Source organism: Panicum hallii, chromosome 1 (genome assembly GCF_002211085.1).
Source record: "Panicum hallii strain FIL2 chromosome 1, PHallii_v3.1, whole genome shotgun sequence".
NCBI classification, from domain to species: domain Eukaryota; kingdom Viridiplantae; phylum Streptophyta; class Magnoliopsida; order Poales; family Poaceae; genus Panicum; species Panicum hallii.
This window is the reverse complement of record NC_038042.1, coordinates 2,564,312-2,584,371: the sequence shown is the minus strand read 5'-3', so window position 1 is coordinate 2,584,371 and position 20,060 is coordinate 2,564,312. Positions and strand designations below refer to the sequence as shown.

The following is a 20,060-nucleotide window of genomic DNA, read 5'->3' as shown; positions in this document are numbered from 1 at the left end:
GGTTCATGTTTTATTTGATGACAAATGAAACAATGTTGATCTAGCAATTAATGGCTTGTGAATTGTGATATGGTAAGACGTCAATATGATCCAGCAAAAGAACTGTAGGGGAGGATCAAGCTGGTGGCAATGGCAGTTGACAATCGAAATAGGATGAAAGTTTGTGAGAGAATCTAAAGGTTTCTTTTTATGTCATGACAGATAAAGTAGGTGTTGATGATGAAGAATTTCTAGGCTACCAATTTGTAATAATCCAGTATGATCTTAGTAAGATCCTGAGGATAAAGAAGAGGGGAGTTGGATCGAGCTGGCTTGGTTGAAGGTCGAAATCTCGGATGAAAGTCTATGATCTTCATATGGTAGAAGGTTTCATTTTCATCTCATGATAAATGGAAAGTAGGTGTTAATGATGGGGATTTTCTGATGGCAACAATTTAAACATTTCTAATTATTAAGTAATTGTACACTCAATTATTAAACTAAAATAGATAAATAACGCATCTTACTGGATCCACGCGTCAGCCCCACCGTACTGCGAAAAGTGGCTCCACTTCCCGGCATCAATTCTCGCGCCCTAGTCAGCCATATTTTTTGCATTTTAGCCCTTTTTCCATAAGTTTTTTATATTTGGATCCCTAGCAGAACAATTCGCAGAAATGGACCCTCAGCACGACGCCAAAGAGGTTATGGCGGCATTGTATAACAGCACGGAGCCGTGACCTTTGGCGCCGTGCTTTTGGCCCTCGCCATCGTGTTTTTTCACATGGGTCGCCACCATGGCGAGGGCGAATAGCATGGCGCCAAAGGTCACGGTGCCATGTTGTTGATACGAGGCGTCAATTGCCACAGCGCCGTGCGCTGGACTTAACTCCTGCTCAGCCGTTTCCTCCTCCCTCTTGCCATTTCCTCCTCCCTCTTCTGTAGCTTGGCGCCAAAGGCCCTGGCGCCGTGATGTGCTAGCACGACGCCGTGTCATTTGGCACCGTGCTGCAAACCTTTGAAAATTCAGAAGCCATGATCAGAAACAACACATCACCATATTCAGAACATGGTCACAACTAAGTACTAAGTTCACATTAAGAACTAAGGTTCAAGAATAAGCATTCACAGATACACATAAGTTCAGAAACACATAAGTGGATGATCAACTACTGAAAAGCACGTATTAGTTCCTCTTAGACCGTCTCCTACCCCTGCCAAGTGTGTCGGTGCCTGACATGTGACAAGCAGGGGGACGACGACAACGAGGCGTAGGCTGAGTAGCGCAAGGAGCATCTTGTAGCTGCGAAGTTCCAATCTTGTCGTAGTCCTACGGCTGGTTTGCATCATCATCCTCGGCCTCCTCCTCGTCGTTGTCCTCCTCCTCGTCATCTTGGTGGTCGCTGAAAGTGGCTGTACGTGAGGAGCTGGCCACAGCGGACTGATGTGCGCTTCTGTGGGATGACGATGCTGTTGCAGTTGAGACTGTGGAGGCTCTAGACCGGTGAGATAAGTAAGGCACTGCCACATTGGTGGGCACTACGCAACGGTATCCGCAACGAGCAGCAGCTATACGGAGATGCTTCTGCAACTTCTACAAGAAAGGCCACAACGAATATAAAATTTAGCGAGTGTTTGTAATTACAACAAAAAGAATTACGTTTCCAAACCTCCAACATCTCCCTCATGCGCACCTCATTGCTCGGACTGTCAATTGGTTAGCGTAGAGTGTTGTCAATATCATGCATAGACTGCATAACCGAAGAACCCTGCATAGTAAAAAAGTGAGCTCATGTAACAAGGAGACATGTTAAGCCAAAGTACAGAATTGAAGTTAGTGCATACCACTCTATCAAGGATGTGTATGATCTCCACTACAGTGCCCTCTCTAGCTCGCACGTCATAACTGGTGTCCTCATCCTTGGAGGAAGCAATGTTTGCGTAGTCGTCTCCGTCCACTTCTAGCGCAGCTTGTACCGTGTGGCGCTGTGATACTATCCCAAGTACCGGCGGAAGTTTGCTCTAGTGTATTGGGGGTCCACCAAGTATAAGACTGTTGTGGGGTCCACCAAGTATAAGACTGTTGTGCAATACAAGAACAGGGTATATGCATCCAAATTATAGTTAATAAAAGTTGAAACAACTAAAACTCTTTCTCACCAAGATTAGGCCCACCGTATTCCTCACAGAGGTTCCGCTGAAAGGATCTTGGTGATGCCTAGAGTGGGGGTGAATAGGCGTATCTGAAAATTCTTGAAAAATCTTCGCAGCGGTTAAACCTGTCGGAACTTCCGACCCTGTATAGGAAGTTACAATAAGTCGGAATTTATGACACAGGACCGGAACTTCCGATAAAGGGAAGTTTTTATACAAAATTCAAAATTAAACTTGAAACTATAGAACTTGGCTGAATCAAAAATTGCGCAATGATATTACAAGACTTCTGCAAGTGATCTTTGCAAGCACAACAACTTGAGTACGTAGATCGGCACAAAATAAATTCTAGGTCAACTAGAACTAAATAAATGCAATAAGCACAAGACACAAGAGATTTATTCCTGAAATTCACTCCCGCTAAGAAAGCTACGTCTCCATTGAGGAGCTCACGAAGAGCCGGATCTTCCACTAATCCTTTACCTTACTCAATCAACTATAAATGAGGATTGTGTAACTTATGAAATCCAAAAAGGATGGTAATACTAACTTCCCGAGGCGCATACACACGAGAGGGCGCTCAACCGGGCGACGCCTAACCGTCTAGAAGCAAGCTTTAAGAGTTACAAACGCGAATCGATGGATGGAGATGCTTCAAGTGCTTTTGAGATGAACTTGGCTGCCTTTTTACTCAAATGCTCAAACCTCTCACCTTAATCTTGCTCTTACCCAAGTCCTAACTCGAATCAACTCAAAGATTAGCTCTTGGAAGGATTGGGAGGAGTATTCGATATTCTTGGAGGTGTTTGTCTCGGGTTAGGTCAGCCGCAAATGAATGAGTAGCTCAGGGTATAAATACCCGAACACCAAAAACTAGCCGTTAGTGCGCAGAAGAAGTGATTGTCGAAAATTCCGACCCGAGGTTCGAACTTCCGACCCTATTAAAAACAGCCGGCCGAGAACCCCCTGTCGGAACTTTCAAGCAACTTCCGACAGGGGTTGGAACTTCCGGCAGGGGTTGGAACTTCCGATCCATGGTCGGAACTTATGTGAGTCAGTGAGAAAACTAAGTGCACAAATGTGTAATTTTATATCTATCTTGGGTAGTTAGCATCTCAATTAAGCACTTTGATATCTTCGAACTATTCATTCGCATCGCTCTTAATAGTACGGTGTTTCATATTCTCAAATTTAAAATAGAAAAATAAATAAAGATCTTCTTTTGAGGTCCGTCACCGTCTTAAGTAGATTGACGTCTTTTCACGCAAATATTTCATTTCACTGAACTTTAACCTGTCCATAGCTCGATAATCATATTAGCTCCTTAATTATACATGTCATCAACACCAAAACCCACTTGATGCACTTTCATCCACTTGACAGGCCAAAAGGTTTGACGAAAGAGGGTGGAGACCTATTTTTTGATAGAACGAAAATGATTCTACCCAAAAGCTAAAACTTTTTTCACCAAAGCCTTCTACATGCTCACCCGGTGTACCCACCGCATGGGGCACACTCACGCACACAATTAAGGGAGAAAACTGATCCCCGCATATTTCTTTCCTTATGCACAAATAGAAAATAGAGTAGTATAAATGGAGAATCATAAATTAAGTATTATAAATTCTTTCCATACTAAATAAATCAAGATATCCCTATCAATCAATGAAGAGGCTAATTGCAACATCAACATGCGCACAATTAAGGGAGAAAATTGATCCCTGCATATTTCTTTCCTTATGCACAAACTCGATTTGTGAATATTTCTTTCCTTACTTACGAATCACTCATACGGACAAATAGAAAATAAAGTAGTATAGATGGAGGGGCATAAATTAACTAGTATAAATTCTTTCATACTAAATCAAGATATCGCCATCAATCAATCAAGAGGCTAATTACAGGTGTCCTTATTGCCACAGAAAGTCTTTTCAAAAGCATGATGTCTCTCTACCTTCTATCACTGCACTTATAAATCCATACACCTCTAGGGTTAATCATTCACTCTATTTCTATCACTGCACTTATAAATCCATACACCTCTAGGGTTAATCATTCACTCTATTGTTGCCACTGTCGCGCCAAGAAGCTGGTACCATCTAATTTCTTCTTCCAAGATAGGACCTCTCCGCCGAAGCCATCCAACAGGACGTCGCATCCAACATCAAGTTATGCCTCCTGCCCATGTTCCAATATTTGTTGTGATAGCAGTTTTATGTTGTTAGTTAGGTTGGAGGTGTTATTCATCATGGCGTTGAAATCATATCTTAGGTCATCGGCGTAACACATCGTCCGCGTTTCCTTGGTCGTCTGGCGTTCTCCCGTTCTCCCTGTCCCTTCTAACGTCACACAGTGCCATGGTCATCAGCCCCTGGAGGTCACTAACTCCCCTGTCCAGCTAGAAGCCGGCCCTAGAGGTGCGAATTAAGCTACGCTGGTTATTTCGTTGCTGGATGCAATGGTGCGCAGAAGTTTGTAGAGGTAAGGTTCTGTTATCCATTCAAATGTTTTATTATTTTTTTCTTGTCTGCATTCATGCATTCGAATGTTTACTTGATCACCCTATATTGATCTTCATGATCGGCACCCCTAGCCTATATTGATCTTCATGATCGGCACCCCCAACGTGCTGCTTGCCACCGTTGCATCAGCACGCCAATCAGCCTGCTCTGTATTTCATGTTGATAACGAAAAATGGAGCTCTTTGCTGAAACTGCTAGAGGTAAGATGTTGTTCTCATTTAACTTTTGATATACTTTTTAATATGTTGCTTATAGGAAAGCATGTATTTTAGGTTTATGGGTTTACAGAGATCCATGATCCATGTAGTTTTTTTTATTATGGCTCTATGCAAACGGTATATTTTGATAATTGTATATTTTCTAGCAATGGATGACCGTCGACCATTTGAAAATATCACAAACATGTTGAATTATCGTAAGCGACAATTACATGAATATTTCCTAGCAATAGATGACCGTAGACCATTTGAAGATATCACAAACACGTTGAATTGTCGTAAGCGACAATTACATGAGGAGCCTGTTATCCATGATATTGACGATGGTAATTTTTTCTCATGTATTCTTTTAATAAATTGTTATTATAAGTTTCGTGCTTTATGGTTGTGATTAATAAACAAATGATCTATTTATGGTTCTTTTACAATTGTAGGTGATTCCATTGATCAAAGCGAAGCTAAGCAGCAAAGGGCAAAGGAGAAGTACGCAAGCCTGCCAGCTGATAAAAAAGCAGAGTTGAATGCAAATAGGTGAGGAAGTTACCATCGGAAAGAGGCTAAGAGAGAAGCCGCTCCAAATAAATTTATGTAGACTCTCGTTGGTAACAAACTCATGTAGGCTCACCACGTCCCTGTTGACTAACTAATTTCATAAATATCCACGTGAAAACAATATGCTTCTATATTTAATCAAGGGTTATCTTATATAGATACTAAATGTTGCTTCCCTTTTAGACTTTAGATAGCAAATATAATTGGTTATTCCATCACGCAACAAATGATGAGATTTTTAAGCAGTAGTTATTTTTAAACAATTTGACTTTAAGCACGTGCCCGTGGTACGTACATCTCCACTAGTTGTAGCTAAAAGTTGAACACAAGTACAAAGCGCAGCACCTAATAAAAACAAACTCCATGCCACAAGCATATGCATTTTTCTTTCAATAATCCTAAAAACTACCAACGAAAACTAAAGATACAACATCTACAATCACTATTAATAGCATGCACACAATAAATTCCAATAAAATCCTAACTAATTTCAAATTCGTAGCATTTAGCCCCAATGTAGGATTTCATAAAATATGAACGGTATAATCAATTTTGCAGGATAAAAATGAGAAAGAGGAGGGAGTTCATCTTGCTTAACGCGGATCTGAAGCTTTCCCGCTTCGATTTGGCCAGATTTGGCTGAATTAGGAGGAGAGGTGCGGTGGGGGGCCTCTGTCTCGAGGAGGAGAATAGAGAGGTGGAGGGAAGGGCCAGCGGGCGCGGGGGTTATACCCCACGTCACAACGAAGTGCCAGTTAGCGCCGTGGCCCGCTAAGCCAGTTAGCGCCGTGGCCCGCTAAAGGCTGCGGCGTCGATCTTTAATACCACGGCGCCGTAAGCTTTGGCGCCGTGCTGGCGGCCCACGCCACGTTGACGATCCATGTGGAAACGCAATGCATCAAAGGTTATGGCTCCGTGCTATTATACAATAGCGTCGTGACCTTTGGTGCTGTGCTGAGGGTCCAATCCATCTGCCAGTGGTCTAAATGTAAGAAATTTACGGAAAAGGGCTAAAATGCAAAAAAATAATACGGCCCAGTCAGCCGGTCACGGCGTCGGCTCCCAAACGGCGAGCTGCGGGGCCAATCGGCTGCCGTCACCCACGCCGCGCCCGGGGCACCCTAGCAACGGACATGTGGGTCCATCCCACGGATGCCCAACCGGTCAGTGGCACGCGCGGCGTCCCACGCACCCGCCGCGCACCAGTTACCACCCTTCACCTGCTCGCAGGCACACCGCGCCTCTCCTTTTGTGCGCGAGCACGGTGCGCCTCGGCTGACCCGTCCACCTCCTCGCTCCTCCTCCGCCTCCCTCCCCCACACCACACTCCCTCTCTCTCTCGCGGACGCACAGGGACCGTCGCCGCCTCGGCCTCTCCGGAGCGAGGCAAAACCCCTCTCCTCCGCCCTACTCCCCCGCGCGGGCGGCTAGGGTTTTAGCGCGGCCGCGTCGACGGGGAAGGAGAGGTGGACGCCGGCGACGGGGGGCGGGCGGCGCCGGCGCGTCCTGGTGAGTGCGGGGTGTGATTGACCACCGGGGGGAGCCGCGGTCGTAACTGCGCAATGCGGGATGGGTTCGGGGTCCGGCGATCGGGGATCGCGTGGGCGGTGCCCCTGGGAATGGGGGTTTTGGGGCGCGCTACTGTACTGTGGGTTTTTGCCCCCCCTTTTTTCAGAGGTTTCATGGGTTTCGTTGGAAAAATGTTTTTTTTGGGTTGGTGGAGGGCTCCGAGGCATGAGAACGGTGCCGGGAGATCTGATCACTCTGCTTTGGTGTTTTCGTGTGAGTTTTGTTGGGATGCATCATTCTCGCCACGGTTTGTACGAGTTTGCTGCGGCTGTTCTGGCCGTGGGGTGCCGAGTTTCGTGCGGTTTTTTCATGCGATTGCGCTCAGAGATCCTGCCTCATTTATCTCTGTCTCGTTTGATCTCCCCTGCTTTTCTGGATTCGTGTGGATTTGTATTTCGTTTGGTGCAGCATGGACAAATGTCCCCTTTTAGTTTGTTGGTGTTCTCGCTTTCTTTTTTTCTCTGTTTAGCTAACAGTGCACGTGGCACCTTTTGTGCGCTTACTGGTTTCAGAGAGATGGAGGAGGATCAGTCGGCAATACTGGTCGCTGAAGGTGCTATAAAAAGCATTAAACTTAGCCTCTCCACGGAAGAAGAAATTGTAAGTTCTCCTTCTCTGGTGCTTTTATCAGCAATTCTAGCGTACCAAGATGTACGAAAGATTAGAAACACTGTTAGTTTGGCCTTTCCATGGTAAATGTCTTTCTAGTAGAGAGACAGAGACAGAGACAGAGACAGAGACAGAGACAGAGACAGAGACAGAGACAGAGACAGATAGGTGTCTTCATATTTGGAGGTAGGATAATAGAGGAATACCCTAATGCGGATTAGTTACTGACCAATTTGTGAGTGCACATCTCACTGACAAAATTAATCAAAGTTGCATTTACCTTCCCATCACAATGTATTTGTAACCTTCCTTCCTTTTATGCACATTTGTTGTTTGATAGACAGTCATGCAGAGATCTATTCTGCAACATTCCCAGATTTATTTTTTCCATTATATTTTCTTTTTTTCAAATAGGACTCAGATGCTAATTTTTTTGTTTCTGCAGTGCACGTACTCGATAAATGACTGCCCAGTCACCCATCCTAGCCAGCTTGCAAATCCATTCCTTGGGTTGCCCCTTGAAGCTGGAAAATGCGAAGCTTGTGGCGCCTCGGAAAATGACAAATGCGAAGGTGCGCAATGGGTTTTCATCCGTTATCCTTAACACACTGTGCTCTAGATAGTGAGACTACCATTTTTCTTGTTTAACAAATAAGTTTCTCTGATTATATAGGGCATTTTGGGTACATCGAGCTACCTGTACCCATATACCATCCTTCTCATGTCAGTGAACTGAGGCAACTATTGAGCTTGATATGTTTGAAATGCCTTCGAATAAAGAAAGGGAAGGTACTTGTAGACCAAAACAATGCAACTTTACTTGTGATTTCCTAATACCTGTCACCCTGATTTGTTTGGGACCTATCTGTTATACTTTGATGCTTCACTTTGGCTTACTTTTTATGTGAGCCGTTTCACCCTTGCAGGTTAAGCAAAGCAAGGGAAAGGAAAATGGTTTAGCAACATCATGCTTCTATTGCCGGGTACACGCCGAAATCATCCTCTTTTTCTTTTGCCTTGAAGTAAATAGAAATTGTTGGACTGGTTACTGCTATATGTAGGGATGTGGAAATAAATGCCTAAGCTGAAACCAAGTATATCAATGTTTCAAATTCAACTACCTAGTTCTGTGATCTGAATAATACAGTCCATTTGGTGTTTATTGATGCTGGAGACATCGTAGCTTGTGCAATTGACATATTTGTGCTGACCCAGTGTTCTCATTTGCACATCTGCTTCATGTTCTTAAGTTCTTTCTTCTTGTTCTCGAATTCTAGTTAATAAGTGCATGGTGGGTTGTTTTGCAATGGAGCTGTTGATTTGGATGTTTTTACTTTTTGAGAAAGAAAACATAACTGGATATACTAACTGGAATGATTTTTTGTTCAGTAGATGTCATGTCACATTGGAAGGAAGTGTGGTTAATCTGACAATATTTCCTGAGTAACTAACTTCAATATAGCTGACAAACATAGCACTAGCAGTGAAGTATAGTCATATGTCCTTGTTGATTAGTGGATGTCTTCTAATTTACAACCTTGCTTGCTGCTAGTCTGGTGCCAATATGCGATTGCTGACTCTACATGTGCAGTCTGGATGAGTTCACTCATGTTTACTGAGTATATCAGAACTTGTTCCTTATAGGATGTTCCAGCACTGTCTTTGAAAGAAATCAGGACAACAGATGGTGCAATTCGGTTAGAGTTGAGAGCGCCCCCAAGGAAACATATGACCGAACGCTCATGGAACTTCCTTGATAAATATGGACATCATTATGGCGGAAGCTCGCACGAGAGGCCATTGCTTCCAGAAGAGGTGATATTCCCATACAGTTTGTTTTCAAGACTTGTTTGGTAGCTCTGGTGAAACCCAGGTTGTTTGAACAACACACTGATTCACTCCTTTGCTTTTTGTTAGGCTCTGAATATATTGAAGAAGGTTCCAGATGATACTAGGAGAAAGCTAGCTGCACGGGGATACACGGTTCAGTCTGGGTATGTGATGAAATACCTACCAGTACCTCCAAACTGTCTCTATATTCCAGAGTTTACTGATGGGCAGAGCATCATGTCCTATGTGAGTCTTCTAGTCAACTTACCTAGTAAACTCGTTATTTTACCTACTGATTTAGTTGTCTGATGTCCTATCCATTTCGTATCAGGATATTTCAATAGCTTTGTTGAAGAAGGTGCTTCAAAAGATAGAGCAGATAAAAAGATCAAGATCTGGTTCCCCAAACTTCAAGTCACATGAAGAAGAATCGTGTGATCTACAACTTGCTATTGGCAAATACATCCATCTAAGGGGCACTACAAGGGTATGTGACAGGATCTAGACGTAGATGATTTAAATCTTGTTTACATGGTTTATGGCAAACAAAGTCTAAATCTGTTGAACCACTAGAACTACACAAAATCCTGCAGCTCTGCAGTACCTTCTTGTGTTGATCAATTTTAGTGCCACCTGCATTTATTTCTGATCTACCTTTTAATTTCTAACAGTATTGTGTTTCTTTATTCTCAATGATAAATTCCATATCTTGTTTTGAAGGGTCCCCAAGATAATACAAAGCGATTTGCTGTTGGCACCGATTCAGCTGCATTGTCGACAAAACAGTGGCTGGAAAAAATGAGGACATTATTTATCAGCAAAGGGTCAGGTTTTTCATCACGCAGTGTTCTTACTGGAGACCCGTACATTGGCGTGGATGTCATAGGGCTTCCATCTGAAGTGGCAAAAAGGATTACTTTTGAGGAACAAGTAACTGACATCAACATCAACAGGCTGCAAGAGGTGGTTGACAAAGGACTTTGTTTGACCTACAGAGATGGTCAAGCAAACTATGCCATCACTGTAGGATCGAAAGGGCATACCACACTCAAAGTTGGTCAAACGATCAGGAGGAGGATAGTTGATGGGGATGTTGTTTTTCTTAATAGACCACCCAGTACTCACAAGCACTCTCTCCAGGCCTTTTATGCATATGTACATGATGACCATACAGTCAAAATCAATCCTCTCATATGTGGTCCCTTTTCAGCCGACTTTGATGGTGATTGTGTACACATATATTATCCACAGTCACTTGCTGCAAAAGCTGAAGCCCTGGAGCTTTTTAGTGTGGAAAAACAATTGATTAGTTCACACAGTGGCACGGTTAATCTCCAGCTAGGTAATGACAGTCTGGTAGCTATGAAACTTATGTCTTCCAGAACCATGTTAAGCAAGGAATTAGCAAATCAGCTAGCAATGTTTATACCATTTTCACTTCCGCCCCCTGCTGTAATCAAGTCGATTCCAGCTTGGACAATCACACAAATAGTGCAAGGTGCATTACCTGCTAAGTTGACCTGCCAAGGAAAAACACACTTAATCAGGGACAGTACCGTTATAAAGCTGGATCTTGAAAAGGATTGTGTTCATGACTCGTTCAGTGATTTGATGTCCTCCCTTCTTTCTCAGAAGGGCCCAGGAGAGGTTCTTCAATTTCTGAATGTATTGCAGCCATTATTGATGGAATTTTTACTTCTTGATGGCTTTAGTGTGAGCTTGAAAGATTTCAACGTTCCCAAGGCTATCTATGAAGAAGTACAGAGACATATTCGGAAACAGTCCCTCATCCTTGAGCAATCAAGGTTCTCTAAAAGTCAGTTTGTGGAGATGCGGGTGGAAAACAATCTGAAGAGTATCAAACAGCAAATTTCGGATTTTGTCGCTAAGTGCTCTGATTTGGGGTTGCTGATTGATCCTAAAAAGGACTCTGCGATGTCAAAAGTAGTTCAACAACTGGGTTTTGTTGGATTGCAACTTTATCGTGAAGGAAAGCTATATTCAAGCCGCCTGGTAGAGGATTGCTTCTCAAATTTTGTGAATAAACACTCAGACATTGGAGAAGAGCATCCTCCAGAGGCTTATGGTCTTGTGCAAAGTTCCTATTTTCATGGTCTCAATCCTTATGAGGAGCTTGTACATGCTATATCCACAAGAGAAGCTATGGTCCGCTCCTCAAGAGGGTTGACAGAACCTGGAACTCTGTTCAAGAATTTAATGGCCATCTTGCGGGATGTAGTTATATGCTATGATGGAACTGTGAGGAACACCTGCAGCAATTCAATCATACAGCTTAAGTACAAGGAAGATGATGAGACAGATTTTCCTAGTGCCTTACCTCCTGGTGAACCTGTGGGTGTCTTAGCCGCCACAGCTATCTCGAACCCTGCGTACAAGGCTGTCTTGGATTCGTCTCAGAGTAACAATGCTTCGTGGGAGTCAATGAAGGTTGTAATGTTATAAACATTCTTCGCATTTTAACTGATGGATCTTGTAGTTGCTGCTGCTTAACAAGTTTATTGTATTATCTTACCCATAACAGGAGACACTTCAGGCTAAAACTGGCTACAATAATGATATGAAAGATCGGAAAGTTATCCTGTTTTTGAACGACTGCTCTTGTTCCAAGAAGTTTTGCAAGGAACGTGCTGCTCTTACAGTACAAAGTTGTCTTAGGAGAGTCACAATAGCAGATTGCACTACTGATATCTGCATTGAGTAAGTATCCATAAAATAAAGCTGTCAAAGTCACTTGGAGTTGGATGTTTATTTCCCATTTTCAAATAAGCAGTAATGTCCAGATTCCTTAATCCCCTGATTTCCCCATCAGTTTGTGCAATGCTATGCAAATTAACATGTCAACTTAGCATTTGACTGTTTACTATGCAACTGCAACTGGGTCAAGCAGGCCTACAAAAGATTGTTATGAGAAAACTTAATAGGCTGGTTCCTTATCTGGTCTAATCAAAGTAGTTAAATGAATGGTATGACCATTCTTAAAGTGGGAATAGATATAGGATGCTTTCGCATTTGGTGCATCCTTTTGTGTTTTTTTGAGTCAGTAGGGCTGAACACCAAAAGTATGCTGTTGGCATTTTCAGGCATCAGAAGCAAATAAATTTAGATGGAACATCTGAAGCTGCCCCAAGTCTTGTAGGCCATATTCACCTAGACAAGGTATATGATGTATTCTGGCTTTTCTCACACAAACTGTTATTGAAAAATATGTGTATGTCTCTCTTGCAGGCACAGTTAGAAAGGATAAACATTAATACTCAAGACATTCTCCAAAAATGCGAAGAAGTTTCTAGGAGATATGGAAAGAAGAAAGGACATCTTTGCCACCTTCTCAGAAAGATCACTTTCGCTACGTGGTATTTTTCTTCTCCATTCTTTCCTACTATAATCCTGCGAGCTTTCACCTGTACAACCCAAAATATGACATCCAGGATTTGTTTAGATTGCCTTCTGTTAGATTATTAGTACTGGCTATGGGATATTGGTGATGCCTTAGTGTTACCAACTTGTTTGCACAATCCTCTTCTGGGTGAACCTTTTAACACATGAAACCCATTATGGTGTCTGTCATAGACTATGAAACTGAGAGGGAGGTGATCTTGATGAGGGGTGACATCCTACTAACTTTTTACTACATTCCACATGCAGATCCTCTGAATTAGATTGTGTAAAGTGGAGAAATTGTGCAGGTTGTAAAATGGACATATAAGATATAATCAGAAAGATATACTCCTGCAGCACATGAGAAGTAATTTAATTTCAGTCCGCGTTGGAAATGGAGCTATCTCATTTCTTTTTGCAAAAAGGTTAAAACTCTATTGAATTCATGATCCTATAATTAACAAAAAAGAAGGGGAAGTGATACTATAACAGCTCAGCGTTAGAAGCATGAAAATTAGATATTTTCTGAATCTGCCTTTTGTTAGTCGGGTGTGAGCTCATCTGTTCTATAACAATCATACAAGAGCATGCTTAAACAACTTAAGTTATACTTAAAGTTGAAACAAACCATCTTTCGTTAGTTGCATTGTACCTAATCTTTATTTGCTTCCTAGTACCTTCAGTTGACAGGGTTTGGTCTTGTTTGTAGCAGAGAGTTGATACTCCTTAGAGCTGAGGCACGGTCTTTCTCTCTAGAGCTTTTAATGACTTGTTGCTCTTAATTGTGACATGATCTTTTATTTCTTATATTAATTAGAGTTAATCTTAAGGGTTTCAATTGAATCCTTTGCAGTGATTGTTCATTCGGACAGAATCCAGTTGATGGATACCTACATATGATTCCATGTGTGCAGTTCTCTTTCTCTGATGACAACACCATATTATCTGAATCTGTTGAGAGAGCAGTAAATGTGATAGCTGACTCTGTGTGTTCAGTGCTTTTGGATACAATTATAAAAGGTACAGTGAGTTATATAAACTAGGCTTCTTCCTAGAAAATTACTGAATATCTTCAAATCACCCTTAACCCTGTTGAAATAAAAGTGCATTGTTCTTGTTCATATCTTATTGAAATGAAAGCTTTGAGCCTAATTTTTATTTCACAATACCGGCACATATTACATATATAGGATATGGAGGTTGTTTACTTGATACCTGTGGGGGAATGGTATGATTATTATCTTGATTGAACTCATCATTTCCAATGGATCGAGGTTGTTTATTTCTAATAACGCTGGAACATTCATAGAATATGAACTTTGGCTTTGTATCCTCTGGCAAAAAACATCTTTGATCAAAGAGCAATTGTAGTAATAAATGGATGAGAGTCAATCTTACTACCATCTAGGTATAATTATAGTAATAAATGGATAACAACAACAACAACTTAGCCTTTTGTCCCAAGCAAGTTGGGGTAGGCTAGAGATGAAACCCACAGAAAACAAGAATAAGAAACACAAAAAGGGCACAAGCCAAAGGAAGAGTTAGGAGTTAAATAAAAAGTAACAAAGGTCACGGTTCAGATACGTTAATTGCTAATCTCCAAGCGCTCCTATCCATAGCTAATTCCTTAGCGATATTCCACTCCTTAAGGTCTCTCTTAACCGTCTCGTCCCAAGTTAGTCTAGGTCTACCTCTACCTCTCTTAACATTATCGCCCCGCTTTAAAACTCCACTACGCACCGGCGCCTCGGGAGGCCTCCGTTGTACATGTCCAAACCATCTCATCTCAACCGATGTTGAATCAACTTCTCCTCGATAGGTGCCACCCCGACCCTATCTCGAATCTCTTCGTTCCGGACTCTATCCCTTCTTGTATGCCCGCAGAACCAACGCAGCATACGCATCTCTGCTACACTCAGTTGCTGGACATGTCGCCTTTTTGTAGGCCAACATTCGGCACCGTATAACATCGCCGGGCGAATCGCCGTCCTATAGAACTTAGCTTTTAGCCTCTGTGGCACCTTCTTGTCACAGAGGACGCCCGAAGCCTGCCGCCACTTCAACCAACCAGCTGAAATTCTATGTCTAACATCTTCATCAATGTCTCCATCTTTCTGAAGCATTGATCCTAGATACCGGAAAATATCCTTCTTGGCCACCACTTGACCTTCGAGGCTAACGTCCCCATCCTCATGTCTAGTCGGGCTAAAGTCGCACATCATATACTCGGTCTTGGTCCTAATCAGTCTGAACCCCCTCGACTCTAACGTGTGTCTCCACAGCTCTAACTTCATATTAACCCCTGCCCTACTCTCGTCAACTAGCACCACATCATCAGCAAAGAGCATACACCAAGGGATATCACCCTGTATGTCCCTTGTGACCTCATCCATCACCAAAGCAAATAGATAAGGGCTTAATGCTGACCCCTGGTGTAGTCCTATTTTAATTGGAAAGTCACTGGTATCGCCATCACATGTTCGAACACAAGTCATCGCATCCTTGTACATATCCTTGATGAGGGTAATATACTTAGTTGGGACGTTGTGTTTTTCCAAGGCCCACCACATGACGTCTCTCGGTACTTTGTCATACGCCTTCTCTAGATCAATAAAGACCATGTGTAAGTCCTTCTTCTCCTCTCTATATCTCTCCATCAACTGTCGTACTAAGAAAATCGCCTCCATGGTCGACCTCCCAGGTATGAACCCAAACTGGTTTTGGGTCACCCTTGTCAATCTTCTTAGGCGATGCTCGATAACCCTCTCCCAAAGCTTCATCGTATGGCTCATCAACTTAATCCCCCGGTAGTTAGTACAACTTTGAACATCTCCCTTGTTCTTGAAGATCGGTACTAATATAGTAATAAATGGATGTTGCACATAATATATTTTAAGTTCATAGTGGTTTTTTTTTTGGGGGGGTATTAAGTGATGATTAGTCTCTTGCTAATGATGGGTGACTGCTCATTTGCTCTGCAGGTGACCCTCGTATTCAAGCAGCTAAAATCATCTGGGTTGAATCGGATGCGACCTCTTGGGTAAAGAACACACGGAAGACACCAAAGGGCGAGCCAGCATTAGAAATCATTGTAGAAAAAGATGAAGCTGTACACAATGGTGATGCCTGGAGAACAACAATGGATGCCTGCATACCTGTCCTTAATCTCATTGACACAAGAAGGTCTATTCCTTATGGTATTCAGCAAGTGAGAGAACTTCTTGGCATCTCATGTGCCTTTGATCAAGTTGTACAGGTTTGTGACCTAATTTCCTGTGTTTGATAGTAAAAACTGCAGAGTTGATTCAGTTAGGGTTCACTGTGCGGTGAACAGCATTCTAAACACTGGGTAGGACTATCTCTTCTCCCCATCTGTGATCATTTTTTGTGGTTTCCCTAAGTTCATCATCACTAGAAGTCTAGAATGCAAATTTGTCAGTATTTGTGGTACATCAGGAAAATGTATAAATATCGTGTAAGCATTTTTTCTGAGGAATCTACTAGTACTATTTCATGTGGCCAATCGGGCAAGCATAATTTGTTGGTAGATCTTGCCTTGTTTTAAGATCAATGTTTAGCTATTGTAGTTGATCATAAATAGCACATATATTAGATATTCTGAGGCGTCTGGTGACCTGGTACTTTATGTTGCAATTTGCATCCAGTTGGCCCAAGTGTTGTATAATCTCTTATTACAGTGAGAACTCTTTTCTTATCAGTTTTGCATCATTCACAACGATGTTAAGAATGCTTGCTTATTTGTGCAGCGGCTTTCAACTACTGTAAAAATGGTTTCTAAAGGAGTTCTCAAGGACCATTTGATACTTGTGGCAAACAGCATGACATGCACTGGAAATTTGTATGGGTTTAATACTGGTGGCTATAAGGCAACCTTCCGTTCACTAAAAGTTCAAGTGCCTTTCACGGTGTCCACTTTGTTTGTAAGTTTGTACTTGAAATATCTTTCCATATTCAATAAAATAAATCATACATTTGTGTGTTCTCACAGACATATTTCTTTTTGTAGACCCCTATGAAATGCTTTGAGAAGGCTGCGGAAAAATGTGATTCTGATTCGTTGGGATGTGTGGTTTCATCGTGCTCATGGGGCAAGCATGCCGCAATTGGTACTGGTTCATCATTTGAGATTCTTTGGAACGAAAATCAGGTATGCTACTCTTCACGACCAGAACTTACAGCTTATATCAGTAGTGAAGGTTGAGCCCATATCTAATCAGGGCCAAAATGTTTTAGATGTCACTAGAAATCTCCTCTGCTGGGTTATATGGGCTAAGCATATGGAAATTTCACTAAGATGTTTTGATTTCTTTGTTGCAGCTGAAAACTAACAAAGAGTATGGTGATGGGCTCTATGATTTCTTAGCCTTGGTCAGGACCGACCAAGAAAAGGCAGGATACGCATTCTTGGATGATGTCGACTACCTTGTAGCAGAAAATGCAGTAGATGATGTATGCTTATCGCCTGAACCGGATGGGATCCTTGGTAAGCCCACCTTTGAGGATAATTTTGAAGAGCATGATATTCAGAAGGGCAGCTCATGGGAAAATGGTGCAACAATGAACTCGACTTGGGAACAAAATGCAAGTGCTGGTAATGATTCTGGTGACTGGGGAGGTTGGAGTAATGGAGCTGCAGCAGCTACCAAACCACTTGACCAAGATAATTCATGCTGGGATGTGCATGCAGTGGTGGAGAACAATTCCACCGATTGGGGAGGTTGGGGCACTGAGAAGCAGACAAATGTAGAACAAGCTGCAATTGGTACTTGGGCTGATAAGGGTGCTAGAGTGGAATCAAGTGCAGGTGATAATAACTGGGAGAAGAAGTCCAGCACTCCTGAGGATCATGATCCATGGGGCAACATGCCAGCATCAGCATCAGAAAATGTGTGGGACAAACAGAAAGGAGATGGAGGTGATAGTGCCTGGGAGAAGCAAAAATGCTCTTGCAAGGAACAGGAGATGGATGTGGACCAAGACTCTTGGCGTAAGAAGACAACACCACCGTCAAGCAATATGTGGGACAAAAAGAAGTCTGATGGTGGCCATGAGGAGCAGCCCAGCAGTTGGAATGAGCAGATGTTGATTGTAGATCAGGACTCGTGGGGCAACGCCAGGGAAAAAAAGAAGTTACATGGTGGTGACAGTCAATGGGTGGAGCGGGTCAGCACTTACAAACGGAATAGGGCAAATGCTGATGATGATTCCTGGGATAACATGGCTATGCCACCATCAAACAATGCTTGGGATGCTGGCAAGGGAGTTGGAAGATCAAATACCAAGTCTGATGGAGGATCCAGTTGGGGCAACAGAGATAATATGGGGACTTATGAACATTCAGAAGCCCCGAAAGAATCGGACCCATGGAGTACGGGGAAATCAAATGAAAGGGCATGGGGGAAAACTGATGCACTACAGGATTCCTGGGGTAAGAGTGCAGCTGACAATAATAACATGCAGGAGGGTTCCTGGGACAAAATAGCTCTAACGGATACCAATTCACAGCAAGATTCATGGGGTAATGTGGCAATCCAGAATAACAACACACTGAATGATTCCTGGGAAAATGGAGCAGAAAAGGTCCAGACTTCTGCTGCAGAGGACTCCTGGGGTAATCTGGCTGCAACACCAGCGGGTAATGCAGATGCGAAGCAATCAGATTCTGGTAACAGCAAAGGCTGGAAATCAGATGGATGGGGTGGCAAATCTGGTAATTGGAGTGGCCAAAGAAACAATTCTGGGAGGCCCCCAAGGAGACCAGACGAGAGGGGCCCACCTCCACCAAGACAACGGTTCGAACTAACAACTGAGGAGAAAAACATTCTAAAAGAAGTTGAACCCATTTTGATGCGTGTCAGAAGGATATCCCGTGAAGCAAGGTAAAATAACTCAAAATTACTGGATCATTTTATGTGCATCATAGTATACAGTCAAGTTTTAAGTTTCTTTTAAACAATGTAAAATTTAATTTTATCTGTCTTAATTTTTTCAGCGACGGTGTTAGACTTCAGCCTGAAGATGAAAAGTTCATACAGGAGAAAGTTCTTGAGAACCACCCTGAAAAGCAATCAAAGGTGTCTGGTGCAATCGACTATATAATGGTATGGTTTCTCATGTTACTTTTGGGTTCTGCATTTACTATGTTATCTTCTATCTGATATGCCATAACAGAAACACCAAAGTCTAATTTTGGAACTATGGTTGGTAATTGCCTCGTGGCACTTGACAGGTCGACAAGCACCAAACTTTCCAGGATACCCGATGCTTCTTTGTGGTCTCGACGGATGGATCCCGTTCAGATTTCTCCTACTTCAAGTGCCTGGAGAACTTCGTGAGGAAGAACTACAAGGAGGATGCCGATACATTCTGCATGAAGTATTTGAGGCCGCGTCGCAGGCAAGCACCACCATCTGATGGAGGGGCAACACCAGGTGTTCCGGCTGAGGCTCCACCATCTACTGCAGCTGAGACTGAGCAAGGGACTCCTGCCCCTCCAGCGGAGGTTCCACAGGAGACTGTGGGTTCACCAGTAGCAGCTCCAGAAGAGACTCCCAATCCAGATTCAAGCGGCGATGCAGGGATCCTGGAGAAGCAGCCTGACCTGACTCCGGCTTCTCCAGTTGCGGCACCACAGGGGGTCCCCGAGTTAGATTCAACCGGTGACGCAGGGACCCTGGAGAAGCAACCTGACTTGACTCCGGCTTCTCCAGTTGCGGCACCGCAAGAGGTTCCGGAGCCAGACTCGACCGATGATTGTTGAATTCTAGGCAAGGGTCCTGATTTCACCCTGGAATCCCCAGCTGCGGCTCCGCAAGTGACTCCGGACCCAGATTCGACGGGGCCTGATCTGAATGACTGATTTCTTAGGCCGTGTGAAGCCGTGGCATGTAAACGGTACACCTGCCCTCTGGCTCTGAGCGTTCCCTTACTAGTCGTCGTTGTCTACTTCCCCTGACCTCGTCTGGAGAGGCGGCAGCAGCAAACATTTAGACCTTAGCCGGCTGCGTTTCCCGACCCGTGCCTCGTCCTGACGAAACTGTAAATTCTGGTGAATGTTACCCCGTCTGCCGTATCCTTGTCTAGTTTGTCCCCCCCCCCCCCCTCCCCCCGGGGCCGCGCGCTGGTATCTGTGGCTGATGTCGATGCTTTGCTGTTGCTGGTAAATCTTGTGATGGTTTCTGGGCTGTGACTTGAGTTGATGCGA

General features: G+C 43.3%; 1 protein-coding gene across 1 annotated transcript; it reads left to right on the top strand.

Moving 5' to 3' along the window:
• The first annotated feature begins 6,699 nt into the window (after positions 1 to 6,699).
• Positions 6,700 to 19,938, top strand: LOC112888904 (DNA-directed RNA polymerase V subunit 1). Its single transcript, XM_025955326.1, has 19 exons — positions 6,700 to 6,934; positions 7,507 to 7,594; positions 8,049 to 8,175; positions 8,277 to 8,392; positions 8,530 to 8,586; positions 9,248 to 9,418; positions 9,521 to 9,679; positions 9,765 to 9,920; positions 10,154 to 11,881; positions 11,976 to 12,151; positions 12,535 to 12,610; positions 12,680 to 12,807; positions 13,686 to 13,852; positions 15,817 to 16,091; positions 16,603 to 16,776; positions 16,863 to 17,003; positions 17,174 to 18,735; positions 18,849 to 18,957; positions 19,086 to 19,938. The coding sequence occupies exons 2-19, from the start codon at positions 7,511 to 7,513 to the stop codon at positions 19,614 to 19,616; spliced, it is 5,937 nt and encodes a 1,978-aa protein (XP_025811111.1). The 5' UTR covers positions 6,700 to 6,934; positions 7,507 to 7,510; the 3' UTR covers positions 19,617 to 19,938.
• The last annotated feature ends 122 nt before the right edge of the window (positions 19,939 to 20,060 follow it).